At 35.8% G+C, this 24,291-nt stretch overlaps 1 protein-coding gene across 1 annotated transcript in view; it reads left to right on the top strand.

Moving 5' to 3' along the window:
- LOC150108245 (clotting factor C-like) overlaps positions 1-24,291 on the top strand; it is a 368,054-nt gene that overhangs the window by 183,418 nt on the left and 160,345 nt on the right. Inside the window, exon 10 of the mRNA XM_090415698.1 lies at positions 9,089-9,153. Within this exon, the coding sequence (XP_090271824.1) occupies positions 9,089-9,153 (65 nt within the window). The remainder of the gene's footprint in view (positions 1-9,088; positions 9,154-24,291) is intronic.

The following is a 24,291-nucleotide window of genomic DNA, read 5'->3' as shown; positions in this document are numbered from 1 at the left end:
TCTTTGCGCATGTACCACGTTCTAGTTATTTTGTGTGGCAAAACACTTCCTACTGACAAAAAGAAGGCACAGACATGGGCTCGCCATTATCCCCCCCATTGCTAACATGGAATGTTTCAAGCAACATGCTCTAGATTCCTCTCCTTTAAAACCCAAAGTCTGGTTTAGATACGTTGACGATATTTTCGCTATCTGGCTTCATGGCTGCTAGACACTTTCCTCAGCTACCTAAACAAACACACAAACACATACAATTCACAATCGAGATTGAAAAGAAACTTCCATCCTAATCACTTTTTACTGGAAACCGACACATACTGGCCAATATATACACAAAAACTCCTACCAGTACCCAACACAAAAGCTAGGGAGTCATTAATACATTTAAAAACAGGGCTTTGAAGATTTTCTCCAATGAACAAGCACTTAAAGATGAATTAAAAAGTTATCAGTAATACCTTCCTAAAATACTATCAACAAAATTCTGTACAAGACCTCATTTAAAAACAAAAATAAACAAGACTATAATAAAACTGTAACCATTCCATACATTAAAGGCATATCAGACAAAATGAACAGAATACTACAAAAATACAACCTTAGCCACCTTTAAACCTCCTGCAAAATTAAAGAAGTTACTCAACACATCCAAGGATTCACTCCCTCCACTGGCCCACCCTGGGGTATACCATATTCATTGCACCTGTAATTTTCCCTATATAGGGGAAACAGGATGCACAATTCCTATCAGAAAAAAAAAAAGGAACATAAATGACACATTGCTACTAATGTCTCGCAAAAATTAAGCAAGTTTGAGTGCAGTTAGTAGTTGGAAGGTGATCAATCGTTCAATGCTGTTGGCACACTCTCCCTCGATGAGTCTTTGGACTCCCTGGAGGTTTCAAATAATAATAATAATAATAATTAAATACAATACCTATGGTCAAGCTGGTTTTTCTGATCCCTGAACATTTTGCATAGAATTGACTGGAAAAGCACCTGTTGTTTACAATACACCAAAACATGGTATGTACGTAAATTTAAGGAGGCCTGTGAGATTCTTATCAATCACCCTATCTTAACAATAATGATGGTCTAAAAATTCCAAACATATGGAAGCCACATATTCTACCCATTTAACCTTTCTCCCTAAGAGTTAATTGTAAATAGAACCATAGGTAATCCAGGATCCTGAATCTAACAATTGTCATGTTAAATTAGGATATCATTTTCACTGTAACAAAACTATCTATATGAAAGAATGTTTCTCTGATGTTGTCTTAAATAGAATATAGTTTTGATGTAGTCAATTTATTTTATTTTATTTCATTTATTTATTGTAATTTTATTTTAATTTCACTAGAGGTCAGGCCAGTAGAATAACCATTGATCAAATCATTGTCTCTTCAGCATACTATGTGAATGTAATTTAGCTTGTCTCTGTATATATATGTGTATATACTCCAGATGATGACCTTAATATAAAGGTCAAAACATTGGGAAATTAAATTAAGTATTTATAACACAGTTGTAGAGTCCATAATTTATGTAAAATGAATGATGATCACCATGTAACACTAAAGGAAAGGAAAAGCAACACTTGTTATTATTTGTTATTATTATTATTATTATTTTGGTAACCTCCATGGAGTCAACAGATTCATTGTGATAGTCACACTCAACTAGCAACATGTCTCTCTTGTTTTGTTATTATTATTATTTTAGTAATCTCCATGGAATCAACAGACACATTATAGGAGGCTCACTCAGCCAGCAACATAATTTTTCCTTTCTTTAGTGTTGCGTGGTGATCAGCATTCATTTTAGAAGTTATGGAATTTACAACCGTGTTCTAAATAACTATTTTAATTTCCCAACATTTTGACCTTCATATTAAGGTCATCATCTGAAGTATATACAAGGACAAGCTGAGTTACATTTTACACAGTAAGCTAAAGAAAACAATGATTTGATCATATCACCGGTTATTCTACTGTTATTCGACTGTTAGTGAAAAAAAAATAAATAAAAATAAATATATAAAATAGAAATACAGATAAAATTACAAATTAATTAATTATTTAGAAACTACATGAAAGCTAAATTCTCTTTATAATAACATGAGAGAACCATTCTTTCTTATAGATAGTTTTCTTAGAGTAAAAACGATGTCCTATTTTTAACATTACAATTGTTATATTAGATTTAGGATTCTGGATTATCTACAGTCCTGTTTATAGTTAACTCTTAGGGAGAAAGGTTCCGTGGGTAGAATATGCACCTTCCATATGCTTGGGATTTTTAGACCATCGTTATTATTCAGATTGGGGTGGTTGATAAGAATCTCACAGGCTTCCTTAAATTTGCATTCATACCATGTTTTGGTGTGATGTAAACTGGTGCTTTTCCAGTCAATTCTGTGTAAAGTGTTCAGGGCATGATCAGAAAGGCCTGCTTCACTATAGTTGTTATATTTAATGTGTCGTTTATGTTCCTTTTGTCTGATAGGAATTGTGTGTCCTGTTTCCCCTATATATGGTAGATTACAGGTGCAACAAATACAGTACTCCAGGGTGGGCCAGCAGAGGGAGTGGGTCTTTGGATGAGTTGAGTAAGCTTTTTAATTTGCTGGAGGCTTTTAAGCCTTAAAGGTGGCTTTGAGGTTGCATTTTTGTAGTATTCTGTTGATTTTATCTGATGTCCCTTTAATGTAAGGAATGGTTATAGTTTTATTGTAGTCTGGTTTATCTTTGTTTTTTATTGAGATCTTATAGAGAATTTTGTTAATTGTGTTTTGGCTGTAACCATTTCTTAGAAACGTATTGCTGATAACTTTAAATTCGTCTTTCAGAGCTTATTCATTGGAGCAGATCTTCAAAGCCCTGTTTTTAAGAGTATTAATGACACCTAGTTTTTGTGTCATTAATACAAATTTGTGTTAATTTTTGTGTTGGGTGGTAGTAGGAGTTTATGTATATATTGGCCAGTATGTGTAGGTTTCCAGTAAACAGTGAAGGAAGGCATGTGACAAGTGTATCTAGAAACGGAAGTGTATGTTCTGTTTTTCAATCTCATTTGTGAACTGTATGTGTTTGTGTTGTTTGTTTAGGTGGCTGAGGAAAGTGTCTAGTGTCTGGCAGCCATGCAGCCAGATAGCAAAAATATCGGCAACGTATCTAAGCCAGACTTTGGGTTTTAAAGGAGAGGAATCTAGGGCACGTTGCTCAAACTGTTTCATGTTAAAGTTAGCATTGGGGAGGGGGGGGGGAATAATGGTGAGCCCATAGCTGTGCTTTCTTTTTGTAGGTAGAAAGCATTTTGCCATACAAAATAACCAGAACAATAATACATTCACAAAGCGCGCCGTGATAATCTGTGGGGAATTTGTTCTGTAAAAGAAGGATTGTGTTATTGATTGGACATTTGTAAAGAGGGCAGAGACGTCAAAACTGACTAATAAATTATCTTTTTCTAATGTAATGTAATGTCTTTGATTATTTTTATGAAGTGTTGTGTATAATATAAGCATGTAAACACACGAAAGATATTTAATTAGCCAAATATTTCGGTCTAAAAATTGCAGACGATCTTCAGTGGCATTACAAGAACAGCTTTAAAAACAAGGCGGAATACTAACAATAGATCATTTAAAAATAGAACAAGCCACGTGATTTTTTATCACTAAGTATTAAAGAGAATATTTTTAAGCAGAGACATGATTGAAATAAAGATATTAATTAATAATTTCAATAATTTTAAATAACATAAAATTAATATGAATTAATGAGTTATCCTGATTAGACTTTCCCAGATTTTTGATACAGATATACAGTCATTCTGATTCAGGTTAGGATGATAGAGTAAGGCCTCTGCGCTTTCTTTGAATAAACATTCAAATTTATAGCGGGATCTATGTAAGAGGCAAGTTTTTGACCAAAGGATATTGTGGTTAGTTTCTATCCCGTGCTGAGCCAATCCAGATTTTTTCGGGTTTGTTGTGATGAATGGAGGATTGATGTTCTTGGATTCTTTTTTCTAGAGAGCATCAGGATAACTCATTAATTCATATTAATTTTATGTTATTTAAAATTATTGAAATTATTAATTAATATCTTTATTTCAATCATGTCTCTGCTTAAAAATATTCCCTTTAATACTTAGTGATATAACATCACGCGGCTTGTTCTATTTTTAAATGATCTATTGTTAGTATTCCACCTTGTATTTTTTTAAAACTGTTCTTGTAACGCCACTGAAGATGGTCTACAATTTTCAGACTGAAATATTCTAATTAAATATATATTTCTTGTGTTTACGTGCTTATATTATACAATCTTTATGTCACAAGTATCCTTAAAATATCGAAGTGTTGTGTGTTTCTGATATAGGAAGGGGAATGATCTACCAACTCCTTGAGGGTTGCCGCCAATTTCTTGGCTAGGTGATAATTTGGGCTTTGTATACCTTCGACTATCGGCTGGTGTGGTGAGTTTTGTTTGTGTGTCTTTGGTAGGCCATATTCTCGGAGAATGAGCATAGTGCGGAAGTAATTTTTTGACTGTATCTTCAGGCCATGTAATAATTGATTTAAGCAGTTTTTCTGTTTTCTTTTTTATTCTATTGGTTGGGTCATAGTTAACAAGTTGGCATGTACTATTGTCCGAGACTAGCAGGCTCAATTTTTCTAAATAAGTGGTTTGGTTTAGAATAATGGTGGCATTTCCTTTATCGGCTCTAGTTATTACGATGTTCGGATTTGATTTTAATGATTTCACCGCTCTTAATTCATGTTTCGTTAGATTGCATGCTATTGTTTTCTTATGATTTATATTTAAAATGTTGGTGGTTTCTAAACGTTTTTTATCTGCTATGTTATTTGGGATGAATCTTAATCCTCTTTCAGTATTACAAATAAAATCCAGTTTGTTCATCGATCTGGGTACTACGGCAAACTTTTCCGATATTTGAGCAGCAGGAGTTCATTTTTGTTTAAGGCATGGTTGAATAGGTTAACTACATTACTGTTACCTGCAGGCGATTGATTGCTTCTGTTGTTGAGAAATGTATCGCTGATAGCAATACTTTTCTAAAAAAATGGTTACAGCCAAAACACTGTTAACAAAATTCTCTACCAGACCTCAATAAAAAACAAAGATAAACCAGACTACAATAAAACTATAACCATTCCTTACATTAAAGGGATATCAGATAAAATTAAAGAATACTACAGAAATACAACCTCAAAGCCACCTTTAAACCTCCTGCAAAATTAAAAAGCTTACCCAACTTATCCAAAGACCCACTCCCTCCACTGGCCCACCCTGGATTATGCCATATTTATTGCACTTGTAATCTACCATATATAGGGGAAACAGGATGCACAATTCCTATCAGACAAAAGGAACATAAACGACACATTAAATATAATAACTATGGTGAAGCTGGCCTTTTTGATCATGCCCTGAACACTTTACATAGAATTGACTGGAAAAGCACCAGTTGTTTACATCACACCAAACCATGGGTATGAATGCAAATTTAAGGAGGCCTATAAGATTCTTATCAACCACCGCAATCTGAACAATAATGATGGTCTAAAAATCCCAAACATATGGAAGGAACATATTCTACCCACAGTATCCTATTTTTAATATCTTATTTTTAACATATATCCTTTATTTAAATTAAGGGGATATTAAATCCCACATTGTTTTAAAACCAAATAAGAAACTCAAAGATTGGAATCAGAGAGTTTCATGCCGAATATAGTAAACTATAAAGTATTGGTGATCACTAGCGTGAGCTAATGCAAGTGACCCTAGTACGTAGTACAATACCGGACAACTCGTAGCAAAGGTGGTAAAGTTCTGATTGCTATTCTTAGGTATTTTCCATAATGTAAACACATTTCCTAGGAAATGTATGCTGTTATTACATTATGGTGGGAGGTCACTACCCAGACCGGTTTCAGCCTTTTTTGAGGCTTCATCAGTGAGTAGCTAGACCAAATTAATACCAAAGTGTATAGCGAAAAGAACTTTATACTCTGCTGTACGAGTTTCCAAATAGGTGCAACCGTTAAGTTACTTAAATATAAGAACTAATAAGCTTCATTTCGGCGATATAAACATTATTTAAATTAAGGGGATATTAAATCCCACATTGTTTTAAAACCGAATAAGAAACTCAAAGATTGGAATCAGAGAGTTTCATGCCGAATATAGTAAACTATAAAGTATCGGCGATCACTAGCGTGAACTAATGCAAGTGACCCTAGTACGTAGTACTAGGGTCACTTGCATTAGTAGGACATTAGTACTTGCATTAGTACCGGACAACTCGTAGCAACGAGTTGCTACGAGTTGTCCGGTATTGTACTATGTACTAGAATCACTTGCATTAGCTCATGCTAGTGATTGCCGATACTTTATAGTTTACTATATTTGGCATGAAACTCTCTGATTCCAATCTTTGAGTTTCTTATTCGGTTTTAAAACAATGTGGGATTTAATTTAATATAATGTTTATATCGCCGAAATGAAGCTTATTGGCTCTTATATTTAAGTAACTTAATGGTGCACCTATTTGGAAACTCGTATAGCAGAGTATAACGTTCTTTTCGTTATACACTTTGGTATTAATTTGGTCTAGCTACTCACTGATGAAGCCTCAAAAAAGGCTGAAACCGGTCTGGGTAGTGACCTCCCACCATAATGTAATAACAGCATACATTTCCTAGGAAATGTGTTTTTACATTATGGAAAATACCTAAGAATAGCGATCAGAACTTTACCACCTTTGCTATGAGTTGTCCGGTATTGTACTACGTACTAGGGTCACTTGCATTAGCTCACGCTAGTGATTGCCGATACTTTATAGTTTACTATATTCGGCATGAAACTCTCTGATTCCAATCTTTGAGTTTCTTATTCGGTTTTAAAACAATGTGGGATTTAATATCCCCTTAATTTAAATAATGTTTATATCGCCGAAATGAAGCTTATTAGCTCTTATATTTAAGTAACATATATCCTATTTTTAACATTACAACAATTGTAATGTTAAAAATAGGACATCATTGTTACTGTAAGAAAACTATCTATAAGAAAGAATGTTTCTCTCATGTTATCCTAAATAGAATTTAGCTTTGATGTAGGTTCTAAATAATTAATTAATTTGTAATTTTATCTGTATTTTTATTTAATTTATTTTATTTTATTTTATTTGTATTTTTTTTCACTAGAGGTTATGCCAGTAGAATAACCGATGATCAGTTCATTCTTTCTTTAGCTTACTGTGTGAAATGTAACTGAGCTTGTCCTTGTATATACTCCAGATGATGACCTTAATATGAAAGCCGAAACATCGGGAAATTAAAATAGTTATTTATAACACGGTTGTAAAGTCCATAACTTCTAAAATCAACGTAATCTATCATAATGAGCTTTGGAGTTATTTACACTACCTGCATTTACAATGCACTCTGGCAATGCATTCCATTCACCAATAACTCTCCACATAGAAAATCTACTCCTCACACCCTTCTTCACCACATCTTTATACAACTTCCAGATGGCCTCTCATTCTTCCCATCTTAACATCCACTCCTTTTATAATTCCTTCTGTATTAATCTGGTGGAATTCTTTAACTAATGTGAAGGTCTCTATCATATCTCCTCTTTTCCTCCTATCCACCAAACTTTGTTAATCCACATTCCTTCAAACACTTCATACTCAACACTCCAGAGTCCTGATATCACTTTGGTCATTCATCTTTGAACCCTCTCCATTGTTTTTTACATCACAATGAAAACTTGGCAACAAATTTGAGCTCAATAGTCCATGTGTGGTCAGACCAATGCCATATATAGAAGCATCACAACCTCCTTATCCCTGTATGTCAGTGTACTTTTTATTATAGCAGCAATATGATGTACAATCTTTGCAATGTGCTCTTGGCTTTAGTCCACTATCTACTATCACCCAAAGATCCGAAGAATCTTATCCACTTCCTGAAAGACATGTCCACCAATACAGTACGTAGTGTTATATTTCTGCATCCCAAAGTATAACACCTTGCAGTTATTAATATTAAAACTAAAACCCCACTCATCTGTCCAACCTAAAAGTCTATTCAGATCTTCTCATAGAGAATTAACATCAACAATACTCCTGATGATTCTACCCAACTTCGCATCATCAGCAAACATTTGAAGATTCTTGTGAATCCACTATCTACCATCTTTTATCCACTATCTATTAACACTGTAAATATCATTAACAAATAAGTTAAACAATAGAGGCCTAAGAACAGAGCCATGAGCATGCCACTGGTCACCTTCCTTTTCTGAGACACTGCTCCATCATACACAACTTGTTGGTATCTTTTAGAAAGCCAATATTCAGTCCATCTAACCAATCTATTATCTGATCCTCTATGGCTTATACATCAATGTGGTAATTATCAAATTCCTTTGTAGAGTCCAAGTTGGGACACAAACAAGATGATACCAACAAGAAATGACTATGATACAACATCTGCCTTCTTTTGGGAAGACCTGAATAGATTGGTGGTGTGAGCAGAGAATGAATAAGACATATATCAGTGAGCCTGTAGGAAGTTGAGTCAAGGGATGGAGATAGTTGAAAAATGTAATGTATACATTGCATTAGTGATCATAGCAACATGAAGAATTAGCGATGAGTAAAGGATACCAGTGAGTAGGAGTAAGAAAGTCATTGTTCTTTTATGGCATTTGCATCTGTTTGCATTTGGATTAATGTGCACAGGTTGGATTGACATGATTTTAGGAATTGAGAAACAGTAGAAATAGTTTCAAAGTGAATGGTAATTGGAATATGTTATCAGTAAGGACAATGGAATTTATCATTGGTGAATAAATTTAAGAGAAGCTTATGATGGACAGTGTGTGAATAGCTTCATGGTGGTTACAATAATAATAAATAACAATAAGAACTCCCCCAACCTACTGCATATTTTTTAAACATTTCCAAAAACATTTTTTTTTTTTATGAAGTTCTCATTTGGTCCAAGTTAAATTACATGTTGCAAATTGTTTAATTTCAGATTTCCAACTGTTGCTGAAAGTTTTCGATTTGATCAAGTACCTAGTGAGATGACATGGACAACTGGTATGTATGTGTGTTAGTTATGCAGTATTTTATGTTTTTTATTTTCTAAATAGTTTACTTATGATTTCACCCACTGATAACCATCAAACTTCATGAATTATTATTATTATCATCATCATCATCATTATCTCATCTTCATGGAATCAAAAGACTACTCTTTGAAGGTCCTACTTTCTCACACACATATACATAGCTCATCATACTTTACCTTAAACTATAATAAATTTAGTTTAATTATTTATCCAAGTGTGAGCAAACAAAGTTTGCGGCTGAAAATATCTTAAGGACTGGGGTAAGGTTGTACAACACCGGGCAACTCATAGCGAAGGTGGACCAAGCTAACATCACTCCTATCTCAGCATCTCCCATAATGCAAAACACATCTCCTTGCGAATATGTATAATGTTATATCCGCAAAATAATATCCGCAAGGAAATGTGTTTTGCATTATGGGAGATACTGAGATAGGAGTGATGTTAGCTTGGTCCATCTTTGCTATGAGTTGCCCAGTGTTGTATTACCTTACCCCAGTCCTGAAGATATGTTCAGGTGCAAACTTTGTAGGCTCACACTTGGATAAAGGATTAAACTAAATTTATTATAGTCTAACCAAATGAAAAATAAACTTTTACCTTAAACTCATTCAGTGTACATTGCTGCACTGTATTCCAATCATCCACCACTCACAATGCAAGAAAACTATTCCTTCCCCATGCTAGCACCCTCATTAACAGATTTCAGAGATGACCTCTTGTTCTCTCCTCCCCATGGGGATGAGAGAACTAATACTATAACCCCACCTGCTGTCTAAATGGAAATTGTACTTTCTGACCTTTGCAAAGACCATCAGACACAACTTCTGCTCACCTTCATTTCTGTCTCATCCTCTCTCACACACACACACACACACACACATCAAAACAGATGGCACCAATGTTGCAGCCTAAAGATAAAGCTGACCTCCTGCCATTGTTTTTCCTCCTTCAACTCCTTTATAGATAACAAAGGTAAATGACCTCCTACCATACTAGAAACAGAGTACCATATGCCTTGTGTGATCTAGGCAAAAATACATCAGAAGAATACTAAATAATTTATATACCAAAACTTTTTCCAATCCTGATGGCATCTCTCCAACTATCCTCAAATACTCTGCTTCAGAACTAACACCTGTTCTGTATCATCTCTACAATCTCATATACTCAGCTTGTTGACACTTATTCCAATGTGTGGAATAAAAGGGAGATGAAAATCTGCTGCTCTTTTTTTTTAACACCTTCACCTTAGTCCTCTCCAAAATAATAGGGAATATCATCAACAGCCAACTTCTCTACTACCAGAGGCCTACCATTTAATCAATGAGTATCAGTATGGATTCTACTGCTCTAGATGCATGGCTCCTCTTAGTCTACATTACTCACCACTGGGCACATGCCATGGAAAGATTTGGAAAAACGTACTGTGGTTCTTAACATTTCCAGACAATTAACGGTGTCCATCATTGAGTTATTCTCAGTACATTGTTATTCTTTTATCTACTTTTCATCCTTTCTAACTCAGTAGTCAGCTTTCTCTCTCATTATTCAACTGCATGTCATGGAAGATTGCTCCCTCTCTCTCTCTCTCTCTCTCTCTCTCTCTATCTCTCTCTTAAAGTTCTAAGATGGATCACCTTAGAGCTTTAAGGTGATCTATTCGGTCTTAGATGGTAAAGCCTATGAGTCTGCTGCAATTATGATAGGACTGAATTGAGAAGAAGATGACCATGATTGAAGATGAGTCAATGAATGTGCACGAAGAATGGTGTGTAGTTAATTGGTGTACAGAATGAATTTGATAGAGAAAAGGGATGTATATGCCTAAGAGTACACATCTGAATTGCATCTCAATGCAATTTGAATGGATTTAGAATTAAGATGTCTGGATCGCATTTGGAATAAGATGCTTGGAGAAAGTCTTTTACAGTGAGACTTTAGAAATGCAGAATCATGGAAACTAGAGGCATTAAGGGGGAGGGGGAGGTACAGTCAAGCATGCATCTAGCTATCCTTAGGACAAATGAGTGTGAGTGCAGAAATAAGCATACAGTTCACAAGTTTCAAATATGAGTGGATCAGTAATTCCATTATGCAGTGATAATTGTTGTCACTGGGATGTTAAAATACAGGTACTTGGAGGAAAAATTTTTAGCATCAGTCAGCTCAAATTGACCAAAAATTATCAGCATTAGTGAGATCTGGTTGACAGAAGATGATTTGTTATAGGGAGAGAATGTAAGCATATAAGGAGTATTGTATTTTCAAGAGGATAGAGAACATAGGACAGAAGGAGGGAGTATTACTAATGATAGCTGGAAAAACTGCAGCCAACAAAAGTTAAGTATTTTAAGGACACGGAGAGAGAGAGAGAGAGAGAGATGGTTCATTTGAGGCTGTCTGGTGCAAGATAAAAGCAAACAGCACAAAATATATTGAGGGGAAGAAAGATGCAGATGCTGTGCATTGAGAGATTAGCACAAAGAATGCAGACCAGACAATTATTATAGGGAACTAAGATTAGAGGAAGGAAAGGGCATATGGAGTTGGAAATGGAATTTATACATTTACTAAGGGATAATTAATTAAAACAGCATAATGCAATTTTCTATAAAGAAGAGATGTATGTGAACTATAGAATCAATGATTATGACAATCTTAATAGGCAGCTTGGAAACAGTGCCATGACATAAGAAGATATAAAGGAAAGAATGTCAGTAGTGCAAAATGGTCTGAAATTGTTTGAAGGAAGCATTATCAAACTCTATACTCAGAGTCTTAAGAACAAATCATAAAAAAAAAAAAAAAAAAAATCAGCTAACGCCTTTTTATTCCCGTATATACGGGAGTAGGCGAGGCCACTTAGCCCTATCTAACTTTTGGAGACTGAGTGGGCAGTTCAATCTCCACTGGTACTCAATCAGAGACAGATGGCCCAAGGCTATCACTAATTAAGCGGTACGCAGTGAAGAGAGACGGCTCAAATGTGCCGCCATTTCGTGGTCTCTAACCCTAACACAATATATTTAATGTCTGAAATAATGTGGGTTCTACGGTCGATTTTCTTGAGTTTACAGGACGAAAAACCCGAGTTTCCGGGAGGAAAAACCTGCTTGCCCGTGCCAGAGATCGACTAACTCGGGAACCGGTCGAAAAAAGGCTTAGAAAAATTTCCTCTAGTCGCCGACTAGACTCGAAACCAAGACTTCCTTCGTGCGGCCTAGCGCGGTGGTGTGCAAACGCCACATCCACTGAGCTACACAGGCCAAGTCATGTGTAAGTTAAATGGATGAATAGCAACATAAAGCAGAAGTTGCAAAAACAGAAAACACCGTGGAGGGAATATAAAGAAAAAAGTGATCAGTATGCCTATGTGCAATGAAAAGCATGGGTAAGAAAGGTGACAGCACAATAAGGAAGGCGATAATCAGATTATGAAAACAAATTAGCTAATCAAGCCAAAGAAAATCCTGAAGTGTTGGTTTTTTTTCACTATGTAGCAAGTAAGTGGAAGAATAATTTTAATCAATACTGATGGTAGAAAAGCAATAGAACTAGAAGAAATAGTTGAGTTTCTAAGTGATCACTTTGCAAGGATGTCTCCTCAATGTGAATACAGCAGTTGGATTAGATTGGAAGGAATATCAGCTCATGTATTACAAGAATATGCAAGAGAACTGGCAGTGCCTCTGACCAAGCAGTTTAATTAAAATCTCAGCTCTAGCAAGATTTTTTCAGGGAAAGAAAGGACAAGATAGTTTCATGACATAAAGGAAGCTGAAAGCAAATCACAACCAATTAGTACATCAGGAGTAGCAGTCAGGATATTGGAAAATTTGGTTAAAGTTAGAATTTACAAATTAGTGGACAGGAATATGATATGTTATGGTAGGCAGCATGGTGAAAGGTAGGACCTGACTTAGTAATTTACTCACATTTTATAATAGAGTGATAACTGTACAAGTGCCTCCACTTATTTGCCAGGTTAGTGATCAGAGCACTGGAAATCAGCAAAAAAATGGAACCTAGCCTTTACTTAGCTTGCAAAGCATTTTGGCCACTAAAAAAATTAAATAATGCACTATATATCATTTGTGAATGTGTGCAAAAGCCAAATAACACACTAGGATATACAAATGTACAATAAAATGAATTTAGTATGCGCTGCCATAGAATTTTTAATTTCCTCTTACACTTTGGCTTTATTCTTAACAATTATACCAACTGTTCTGCAAGGTTAGTGAGGAAGGCATATGCATATGCCTTCCTCACTAAGTTTGATTAGTTCTAGCTTTTCTTGCAAACTGAGAAGCTTATGGCTTCTTTTAGCTTTATCACTACACTTAGGTGGCATTATAATCACTACATCCACATCAGGGGACGTGGTGTTTGCACGCACACAGTGCTTGACCACATGAAGGAAGACTCGCTTTCTAATCTAGTCGATGACTAGAAATTTTTCTAAGCCTTTTTTTCGACCATTTCCCGAGTTAGTCGATCTTTGGCACAGGCAAGCGGGTTTTTTCTCCCGGAAACTCAGGTTTTTCATCTCATAAACTCAGTAAAATCAACCATAGAACCCACATTATCTCAGCCATTAAATAGATTGTGTTAGGGACCACGAGATGGTGGCACCCGTTGAGCCATCTCTCTTCACTGTGTGCCACTTAATTAGTGATAGCCTTGGGCCAGCTGTCTCTGATTGGGTACTACCAGTGGATATTTAATTGCCCACTCAGTCTCCAAAAGTTAGATAGGGCTAAAATGGCCTTGCCTACTCCTTGTACGGGAATAAAAAGGCGTTAGCTGATTTTTTAAGCGCCTCTGTAACGCAATTGGAAGAACAACGGTACATTGCGTCCTTCGATTAGAAAAGGACTGAGTTCGATTCTCGTTGTGACAGGAGGAATCTTTATATGGACTTTTTCAATCGAAGGTGAGTTAGCCGATCTCATACAGAGGTAGCAGGGTTTTTTCTCCCTTCTCCCAGAAACTCGGGTTTTTCATCCCTCATACTGACTTATCAGCCCTTCAGAACACACGTAATTTACAGACAAAAAAATACTAGTTGTGGTGGTGGGCAGTAGATGGCATTGATATAGATGATTGGTAGCAGAGGTTCAGTGTGTAGTGGTGAAGACGGAGAGCTACACAGTAGGTGTCCTCCTGCGATGAGTCTACAGACTCCTTGGAGGTGTCATTAATAATAATAATAATCACTAATAGTATGAATACCATATCAGAAGTACAGATATAAGAGATGCACCATGCACTTCTTCTATAAATACATGAATGTTAGTTGATCGAGAATTTGAGGTACATGGAAGGTCAGCGAAGCATAGCGAAAAGTGGGGGAGTACTGTATTTGCTAAGAGAAACAGCTACACCACGATACTGCTCAATTTGCGAAGGCTTTTGAGTAAGTACCACATGGAAAACTATTAATGAGTTGGTGCAAATAGGAATAAATGTGAAGCTGGTAGCATCGATAAGAGAATAGCTGACTGACGGATGCAAGAGAGTGGTATACAGTGGAGTAGAATCTAGAAGAATGAGGGTGATTAGCTTCAGTGCTCTGTACTAGGGCTAGCTACTGTTTAATTTTTATATTAATGATATAGCAAATGATTTGAAAGGGCGTATTCAGTTGTTTGCTGATGATGCAAAACTAGGGAGGACATTAGGTAAAGTAGGTATTGTAGAGTTCCTGCACGATGATATAAATAAACTATCAGTTTATTGCGGCAAAGTGTTATATTATGTTGCAATAAAAATTTTATATGCACAGCATATAATCTTTTTTATCCCATTCATCCTATAACCCAGAACTGGATTATTTCTCTTCTTCTTCTTCTTCTTCCTTGGCTTGCTGAACCTCTAAGATACCAACTGCTTTTATTCCTTTATGTCTTGAACTCTTTCATTCCCGTTTAGGTTTCCCATCTCTTAGCTGTCTTTTTGGATGCTATCCTCCCAAAGCTGCCACAGTTTTCCTCTAGGTTGCTTTTCATCAGACCACATCTTGAATGCATGTTTAGCCATTATCTCTTCAGCCATTCTTTCCACATCTCCAAGCCATCTCAGTCTACAAGCTCTGATTTCATCAGATAGAAATTTGATTTGTTTTGGTTTGGTTTGTTTAGATTTATGGGTGTTCTAATGGCTGATTTGTCTGCTTTGTGGAATGAAAAACCCAAATTTCTGGGAGGAGTTCTGCCACCTTCATATGAGACCAGCTGTCAAACAGAAGTGGAGAACTATAGAGTTCATTATTGAAGTCATTAGCCTCCTTATGCAAGTAGCCCAGTTGTGAAGATACTTCACACACAAGCTTTGTTTGCCTACATTTGGATCAACGATTAATCAAGAATATAATTTCTTGGCATGATAATGTTATTTTAGACCACTAATATTATACAATGAAACATATAAAACTGGGTTTTAATTGGTCGGAAATTTTTTATAGAGAGATAGCCTACTAGTTTTGCAGACTGTTAGCTTCGTCTGAGCATACAAAAAGCAACAAAACATTTTAAAAGAGAACAGAAATGTGCTAAAGTATCAGGTCAAAGCATAACCAAATGCTAAATATTATCAAAATTCAAAAGAAATGTTACACCAAATGCATGACGTGTGTATGTTAGCAGTCATTGTTATTCAGGTGTGTTCTATAATTGGCTGCAAAGTTGAACTCTGATGTGTTGAGTGATCCATTGAGTGTTTTCTATATGTCACCAAGGATCATACTTGGTGACATATTGGTAAATAATATGTAATATTCGGTTATGTTTTAACCTGATACTTTAGCTTGTTTCTGTTCTCTTTTAAAATGTTTTGTTGCTTTTTGTATTCTCAGACGAAGCCAACAGTCAAATCAGCGAAACTAGTAGGCTATAACTCTGTAAAAAAATCTCTGACCAATTAAAACCCAGTTTTATATGTTTCATTGTATAATTTCTTGGCATCTTTAATTTAATTTATAACCAAGTTATAATCCAGTTATAATCTAGTTATAATCCAGAGTATTTTAATAATAAGGTGTTGCATCGTTTTTATTACTTGTATATGGAAAATATATGATTTCTGAATTACTTCAACCCTGGTATCCCTTCTGGATATGGTTCCCACTGATGTAGTTTTCTGCTGAAACAGGAAGTCTGCTGTTGGTCCTTGTTGGGGATCTAAATAGCAGAGTAGGAAATAATTGTCAGACATACAAAAATGTTTTGGGAAAATTTGGAGAAAGGAGCAAAGCTAATAATAATGGCAAATACCTGTTGTATTTCTGCTCAGGACATGGACTGGTTATTACTAACATAATGTTCCAATATAAAAATGTGCACAAATTCACATGGGGAGAAGAGGCAAGGAATAAAAAAAGTCTCATTCACAATGCTATTGTTGATAGTGTTTTCTCCCTGGTGCAGGACACCAGAGTGTACAGAGAATTTGAAATTGGGCAGGATAAAATTGAATTTCATATTGAAAAGAAGAACATGTAAGAAAGTTTTAAAGCAAATAAAAGTTGAGCAGCTGTCAGATGTGAACTGTAGATTAAAATCAAAAAAACATGATTGAAGAAAAAATGACAGAGTTTGAGAATAGGAACCAAACCTTGGAGATTCATTGGCAAGCCATGAAGAAAACCCCTGATTGATTCAGCCAGAGAGGTATGTGGTGAGGCTGTCTGCAACGATAGAAAAATCAGAACTCCATGTTGGACACAGGAAGTTAAAGAGGCAGTGAAGGAAAAGAAGAAAGTATATCAAAAGTTCCTGGCAAATAAGTCACCTGGTGCTCTTAGAGAATACAAAGATAAACATAAGAAAGCTAAACACTATGTAAAACTAGCTAAAGAAAAGTCATGGGGAGACTTTGGTAAGAACATAGAATAAATATCAAGAAGGTGGCAAGATATTCTGGAGGTTGTTGAAGCTCAGAAATGGAGGAAAGAGTGCTATAAAAGGAATTAGAGATGATAAAGGTGACATGATAATTGGAGAAAAAAGATATCCTTGAAGTATGGAGTAATTAATTCGAAAAATTGCTAAATGAAACAAGCAGTGATAGAACAGTGGTAAAAAAACACTCAAATAGGCATGCAATCAGGAATACATATCTATACTTGAAGTAGAAAAATCAATCAAAGGCCTGAAATGTGGAAAGGCAGCAGGAGTAGATGATATTAGACCAAAAATGCTTAAGTATGGAGGTATAGAAGTCTTACAGTGGCTGCACTGCATAGTTCAGAAGGCTTGATTGGAGTAGAGCTCTCATAGTACCTTTATATAAAAAGAAAAATAAAACTGAGTGTGAGAATTACAGAGGTATTTCTCTACTGAGTGTTCCTGGTAAGATTTATGCAAGTATACTTGAGAAACGGTTGAGAAAGATTGTGGAAGCTTGGTGAAGAACAAGCTGGATTCATGCCAAACAGAGGCTGTCAGGATATTAGATCTTCACTTTACGACAAATAGCTGAGATATCATGGGAATATAAGAAATTTCTGTATTTAAGTTTTGTAGACCTGCAAAAGGCATATGCCTTTTGCATATGCCAAAGGTATCAATCAGGCATGATATTAAGCAATATACTTAGTCTTTATTTGAGTTGTAAGTCAGCAGTTAGAATTGAAGGAAGTACAGGAACATGGTTTCATGTAATTCTGGTGTAAGACAAAGATGTACATTATCTCATCTGTTATTCATTATCTATATTGATCACATTATGAAGGAAAGTGGTATTATACCTGATATCAAAATTGGAGATGTTAATGTCAACTCTTTGCTTTATGGGGACAATGTTATACTTCTAAATAAATATATTATAGACATCAAAAGCCTCTATATTAAAGTGTCATTTATTTTATTTGCTTTATTTTTTTAATAATAATATTAGAAACTGTAATGTATGTAATTTTAGTATATCCAGAAGATTCTTTGTGATATCATTTGATTGGTTGTTGTGAGAAAACCTGCAAATTTCTCCTAGCGCGTGTTGGAGCGTGAACTACTATATACGAAGGGAAAAACAAGTTTGATGTGAGCTTAACTGGTGAGAACCAGTTATTGACGGGAAAAAGGAAGGAGTAGATACGAAAATGAAAGTAAAGACAGAATCGGGTAGGGAAGTATAGAGAACGGTAGCTGGAGACTGGAAGGGAATTTTGACGTGCCGAAAACGGAATTTAAAGGAGCAGGAATCGCTTGGTATTTTAGCTTACCTTTTTCTGAGTTGGATTTATACCAAAGCTTCCTATTGCCTAACAGTGGAATAGTGCAGGAAATAGGATAATACGTATAAAAAAAAGAGGAAATAGGTAGATAATTTAAACTAAGTGCATAAAGGTTATATTCTCCCGAGTCTATAAATCAGTCATGGAAATGGAAGATTCTTTTAAGTCTGTGTTATTACAAAATAAAAGTCAGCAAGGACTTAAAAAATTGTTGTTCGATCTACTTATGTGTTGAAGCTATATTCTGGTAAGATTACCTTTACTATATTTAGTGAGAAGTAACGAAAATTAATTCCTCCGAAAGTAAATTGTTCCTAGTTGCAGTATTCAGCGAGTCAAGATTTAATATGTGATGTGCTAAGACTTTTCCCCTCTTCAAATGATAAATGTTATGTTATTGAATTAAGTGTTCATTAACTGAATGAGAATACTGTGAAGCCTATTTGTTGTAATTTAGGAATCTCAAACTTATATGAACTAAAATTGATTAACTGAGCCTAGAGAATTACAAATGAATGTCTGAATGTTCATGAGTTGTATTCTTCTGAATATCTTGAACTGATTTGATATTTAAATGTTTTGAGATGTAACCTTGATCAGAGTAAGGTTATGATATAAGTTCTTTGTAATAACAAGGATAAGATCTGTTAAATATAATCTTTAATTATAAAGTTTAAGCTCAGCTGAGTAGTATACTAGAATCTTACTGAGAGCTTTATATTCGTTCAATCATAATGTCCCTGTTGGAATATTGTGTTATGATGTAATTTATGTCTCACTGCATTAAATAAGTTTGTTTGAATTAAATCTTGTATTTGCCTGATTGTTTCATTGCACCGTTCATTAAAATAATACGAATCTTAACGGGAACCCTGTGTATTAAGAATAAAAACCTCGGCCTAAAATCAGCTTATGATAACTAATGCAGTTGAAGGTTGATTTATCTAAATTGCTCTTGCAATTCAGAATATGGAGTGGCACAGTATAAGATAAATTTTCTTCATATTCGATTGATATATCAGCCTACAACTAGTTAAATACCAAAAGAGAGAGAATCGTAAGACGATAAAACGTGATTTAGAAGAAGTTACGATCCAACAGTTGTATACAAGACAGTGTTCAAACCAGTTTTAACTTATGGATCTCAGAACTAGGTCAGAAATAAAACACTTGACCAAAGACTAGAGACCACAGATATGGGAGTTTTGAGAGAGATTAGGGGCATGAACAGATGCTATCAATGGCAATATTGTATTAGAAACGAGGATATTAGGAAAGAACTTGTCAGCATCCAGGAATGTGTTAGCAGAGCTAATCTCAGGTAGTATGGTCACTTAAACAGAATGGGCAAGGAAAGATTAACAAAACAAGTGTTCTCTGCTAAGGTGGCAGGAAAAAGACCCAGAGGAAGACCAAGATATACGTAAGTGCCATAGAAGATAGAAATATAAGATCTGATAACGTTGGAGTCTTGACAGGTAACAGACTGATACTGATTTGGAGGAAAATTGTAGATAGGAAGTTAGTGATGCAAATTTTTCATGTAGTGCTATCATATCCTGTACATCCCTTGAGGGTACATGGCAGGAATTTGATGATGATGAGGTTTCTGCCTTGAGAGTGCCGCTGAGTATCTGGGAATTTGGGTTCATTGGGGGGGTAGCCTCTATCAAGGTTGCCTCTGCAGATAATTCTTCACTGTACCCCCTGTAATACAAGCAGAACCGCTCATATTCCACAATAGGAATATGAGCAGAACTGGGTAGGATGAGCCTGTCACTGAGCAGAGCCACCATGGAGTTAAATGATCATTTGGGTCACTCATTAAATTAAAATCCCAAGAAATTATATTCTTGGTTTCATCCTTTATACAAGTGTAAGCAAACAAAGTTTGCACATGAATCACTTCACGATTGGGCTACTTGTATATAGAGGCTGATGACTCATCAATTGCCTTAGTATCCCATAATGCAATGCACATATCCTTACAGACATAATGTGTAGCCTGTATAATGCTATGCATTATGAGAGAGGCCACTACCTAAACTGGTTTTGAACTTTATTGAGGTCTCATTAGTGGGAGCTAGACCTAGAAATGATTCCAGGGTTCAAGTAATGCAGAAGTCATATGTCCATATACAAGTAGCCAAAAGGTGTTACATTGGTACTAAAATACTCTACATTAGAGATAAATGTTTGATTATACTATAAATTAAAGATGCCAAGAAATTATATTCTTGGTTTCATCCTTTATCCAAATGTAAGCAAACAAAATTTTAATGTGAATCACTTCACGATTGTTGAGCAATCTGAGGGACCACCCAAGTTTGGAGGCCTATGCAGCATATGAATATGAAGTAGGAAATTCGCTGAAGTCTTTTCCACAGAGATTGGGCCACTGAAGTGGATACTTTTCTCTGGAATATGAGCAGCTCTTCTCAGTGTGGGCTGAGCCTGACATTGGCCACAGCCATTGCTGAGGACTCCGCTCAATGGTGGAGTGGGCCTGTCACAGCATGAAACCATTGCTGAGTTATGAGTTAAATGATCCTTATGGTCACTCATTGAAATTAAAGTGATTTGAGATATTGCCTTAGTTTTTGGAGAATTCCCTTTATTTATATAGTGGGTTTGATTCCATGGAGCAGATTGGTTCTGCCTTGCAGTAGGTTTTTGCCTGTTTCTGAGTAGAGCTACTCATGAGATTTTGATGAGTTTAACAGTGATCCTAAAATTTGTATATCACTCAGTCTTTGGAGAGGTACCTCTGCACCTTCACAGTACCCCAGTAACGTTTGACCCCTTCCCATAATGCATAGCATCATACACACCTGAAAGTTTTTTGTTTTGTATTATGGGATACTAAGGCAATTAATGTGAAGTCTTAACCTCCTTATACAAGTAGTCATGACAATACGTCACAGCTTTATCCAAGTGTTAGCATGCTTTCACTTGGATAAAGGATTAAATAATAATATAATTTATTGGCATATTTAATTTAGTGGACACTTAATAAAATAAGAAAGATATATTTTAACATGAAGGATAGGAGAATAAAATCAGTGCACTTCACAATATGACCTTAAGGGAAAATCTTTATGGATCTTTGCTAAGCCAAAAATCGGTCCTTCCAAAATATGTGCATGGTTTTTAACGTATTATTAACCAAGTTAATGACTTTATCTAAAAGAGATTTTAACTGCTTGATTAAATAATTATATCATAGATACCTCTGAAAGTATACATATAAAAAAAAAATTCCTAGGGTTTTTCATGTTGTCATGAGCACCTAAGCATTGCTCAAACTGCACTTTTGCTTTCCTTACAAACTGAGTCATCTTCCTAGCCTTCCCTTTATATTCTTTATATAAATGGTTATTGTCTCCTACATAATGGCTCCTTTTCCAAAGTGTATGTGATTAATATCACCATTCATAAATTTTACAGTTACATTAGTTAATTTAAGTGTAAAATACATTAATGGTGAAATTATCACATCTGAATGTGTTATTATTATTATTATTGTACAGCCACCTTGATGGAGACTGAGACATCACAGGCGACCCAAACTATCCACACAATATCTATCATATCTCCTTTCCTTGAACCTATTAACATACAAAGCACTCACAACTGTCTCTGGCAGTTCATTCACCACTCTCCTAAAATAAAATCTAGTTCCTCACACAACCTACTAACTATACTCTTACTCAACTTCCAGGAATGACCTCTCGTTCTTCCCCTGTAGCCAGGTGATAAAACATTCCCTCTGTATCAGTCCTGTAAAACCCTTTAAGTAACTTAAATATTTCTATCATATTCCCTCTTTTTCACCTGTCTACTAACTTCTGCAATCCACAAACCCTCAATCTATCCTCGTAGGAGGCATTCCACACACACCACACAATCTTGACCACTCGCCTCTGGATCCTATCCACCACTTCCTCATCCCCAAGAAACTCAGGTGACCAGACCTGAGCACAGTAATCCAGATATGGAAATATTAAGGCTTTATAAAGAGGAATAACAGCATTTTTGTCTGTACTTCAATAGCCAAGTTATCCTAATGAGCTACCTTGGTAATCTTAGCAATATGCCCTCTAAACTACTACTACTACTATCTTCAAATCCCTAGTTTCATCTATATCCTGGAGTACAGTTCCATTAATGTTGTATGCAGCTTGTAATCTATTTATTCCAAAATGCATAACTATACATTTCTCCACATTAAACTGATACCCATTATCTTTTGCCCATACTGACAGCCTCTTTAAATCATTCTGCAAGTTCTCTGCATTACTTTAATTAACTATTACTTTGCCCAATTTTGCATCATCAGGAAACACCTGAATATTTACCTTTAGATTACTTCCTATATCATTCATAGTCAAATTAAACTGTAAATGTCCCCAGCAAAGAACCTTCAGTACATCCCTATTCACTGCATGCTCCTTGATTCTGCTCCTCTACATACCACTTTTTGGTATGTAGAGGAGCAGAAGCTACCAATTACCCACCCTCATATCCATATAACCAGTGTCATATCTAACCCCCATTTGTTCTAATTTGCATAACAGAGTTCCATGTGGTATTCTGTCAAATGCCTTTGCAAAATCATCATGTAGCTGTTTCTTCTATCCAAATCAGTTGATAAAAAGTTAGTAAATTAGTAAGACATGACCGACTATAGTCACAAAGCCATATTCTTATCCACTCATTTCTGAATTCCCTTTTTTTCCACCACCACTTCTGAGATACTGATTGGTCTACAATTTGATACCTCAATCTTAGGGTATCCCTTATGCATAGAAATTATTTTGCCCTCTTTCCTCTTTTTCTCAGCTCTGTTAGCGTTTCTTGGAACTCTACCACAGCTGAGGCTTAAATTAAAGAGCCTGGTGAGAGACATTGCCAGTTTCCGTGCACAAGAAGTTTGTTTGTGTGTTTTTGTGTGTGTGTGTGTGTGGCACATTCACAGTGGCAGCTGTTATTACTATTGTTATCTCCTTTTCGAAGCTTGAAAATGAGTCATCAGTGTTTTTTTTTTTTCCTTCAGTGGTTGAGAGCTGATCCGGGATATTTTAGTGCTGTGAGCCCAGTATGAATAAAGATTGGTTGTGGTCAGAGCTGAAATTCTCCGTCGCACTTATTTGGTAGTGTTGCACAATATTTTGTAGTATTACTATATGGAGGACTTCAGGAAGTCCTGCCTCACTGTAGTACATGGGGTCTGAAGGCCCTAGAATCATGACATTCCTGGCAGCAGCAAAGTCATTGAGGGTTCTACAGTTTCAGCTTGTAGTTCTGCTGTTCCAGGCTCTGTGTTCGGTGTTCAGATCTTCTGCTACTAGCACTGCTTGGTTCGTGTCCAAAATTTCAGTTAAGGCTGCTGCTTCCAGTAATTGTATGTTTGGAGAGTGATATATGGAGTATATTTTCAGGGTACCTGAATTTGTGCTGTGGAACTCCCTGCCCCATGATTTCTGTGTTGGGTGGCTGGATTTACAATTTTATCGTGTTCTGTATTGTGCTTAACAAAGATGGTTGTGCTTCTCCCCCCTCCCACACACACACACTGCCATTGGTCCTGTTACTGCAGTATAGATCATAATTCCTGAGTCCTGGATTGTTAGCCAGTCAGAGGTGTGTTTCACTTACAAAGATTACATCAGCACTGTAACTTGCCATAAATTCTTGTAGTTCATGCATTTTATTTCCTAAACTGTTGACCATCCAGAGCACAATAGTCCAAGAGTGGTCTGACCAGTGCCTTATATAGTGGCACAACCACTGATGATGATGGAAGGCTGGACAATGGACAGCTGGCTGTTGTTTAAAAAATTTGGCCGCTTACAATGCTGCTGCAAG

The sequence above is a fragment of the Typopeltis vanoorti genome, chromosome 3, assembly GCF_054136105.1.
Source record: "Typopeltis vanoorti isolate ZY-2024b chromosome 3, IOZ_Tvanoo_1.0, whole genome shotgun sequence".
Classification (NCBI taxonomy): domain Eukaryota; kingdom Metazoa; phylum Arthropoda; class Arachnida; order Uropygi; family Thelyphonidae; genus Typopeltis; species Typopeltis vanoorti.
The sequence above is the reverse complement of the archived record's forward strand: the minus strand, read 5'-3'. Positions and strand labels throughout refer to the sequence as shown.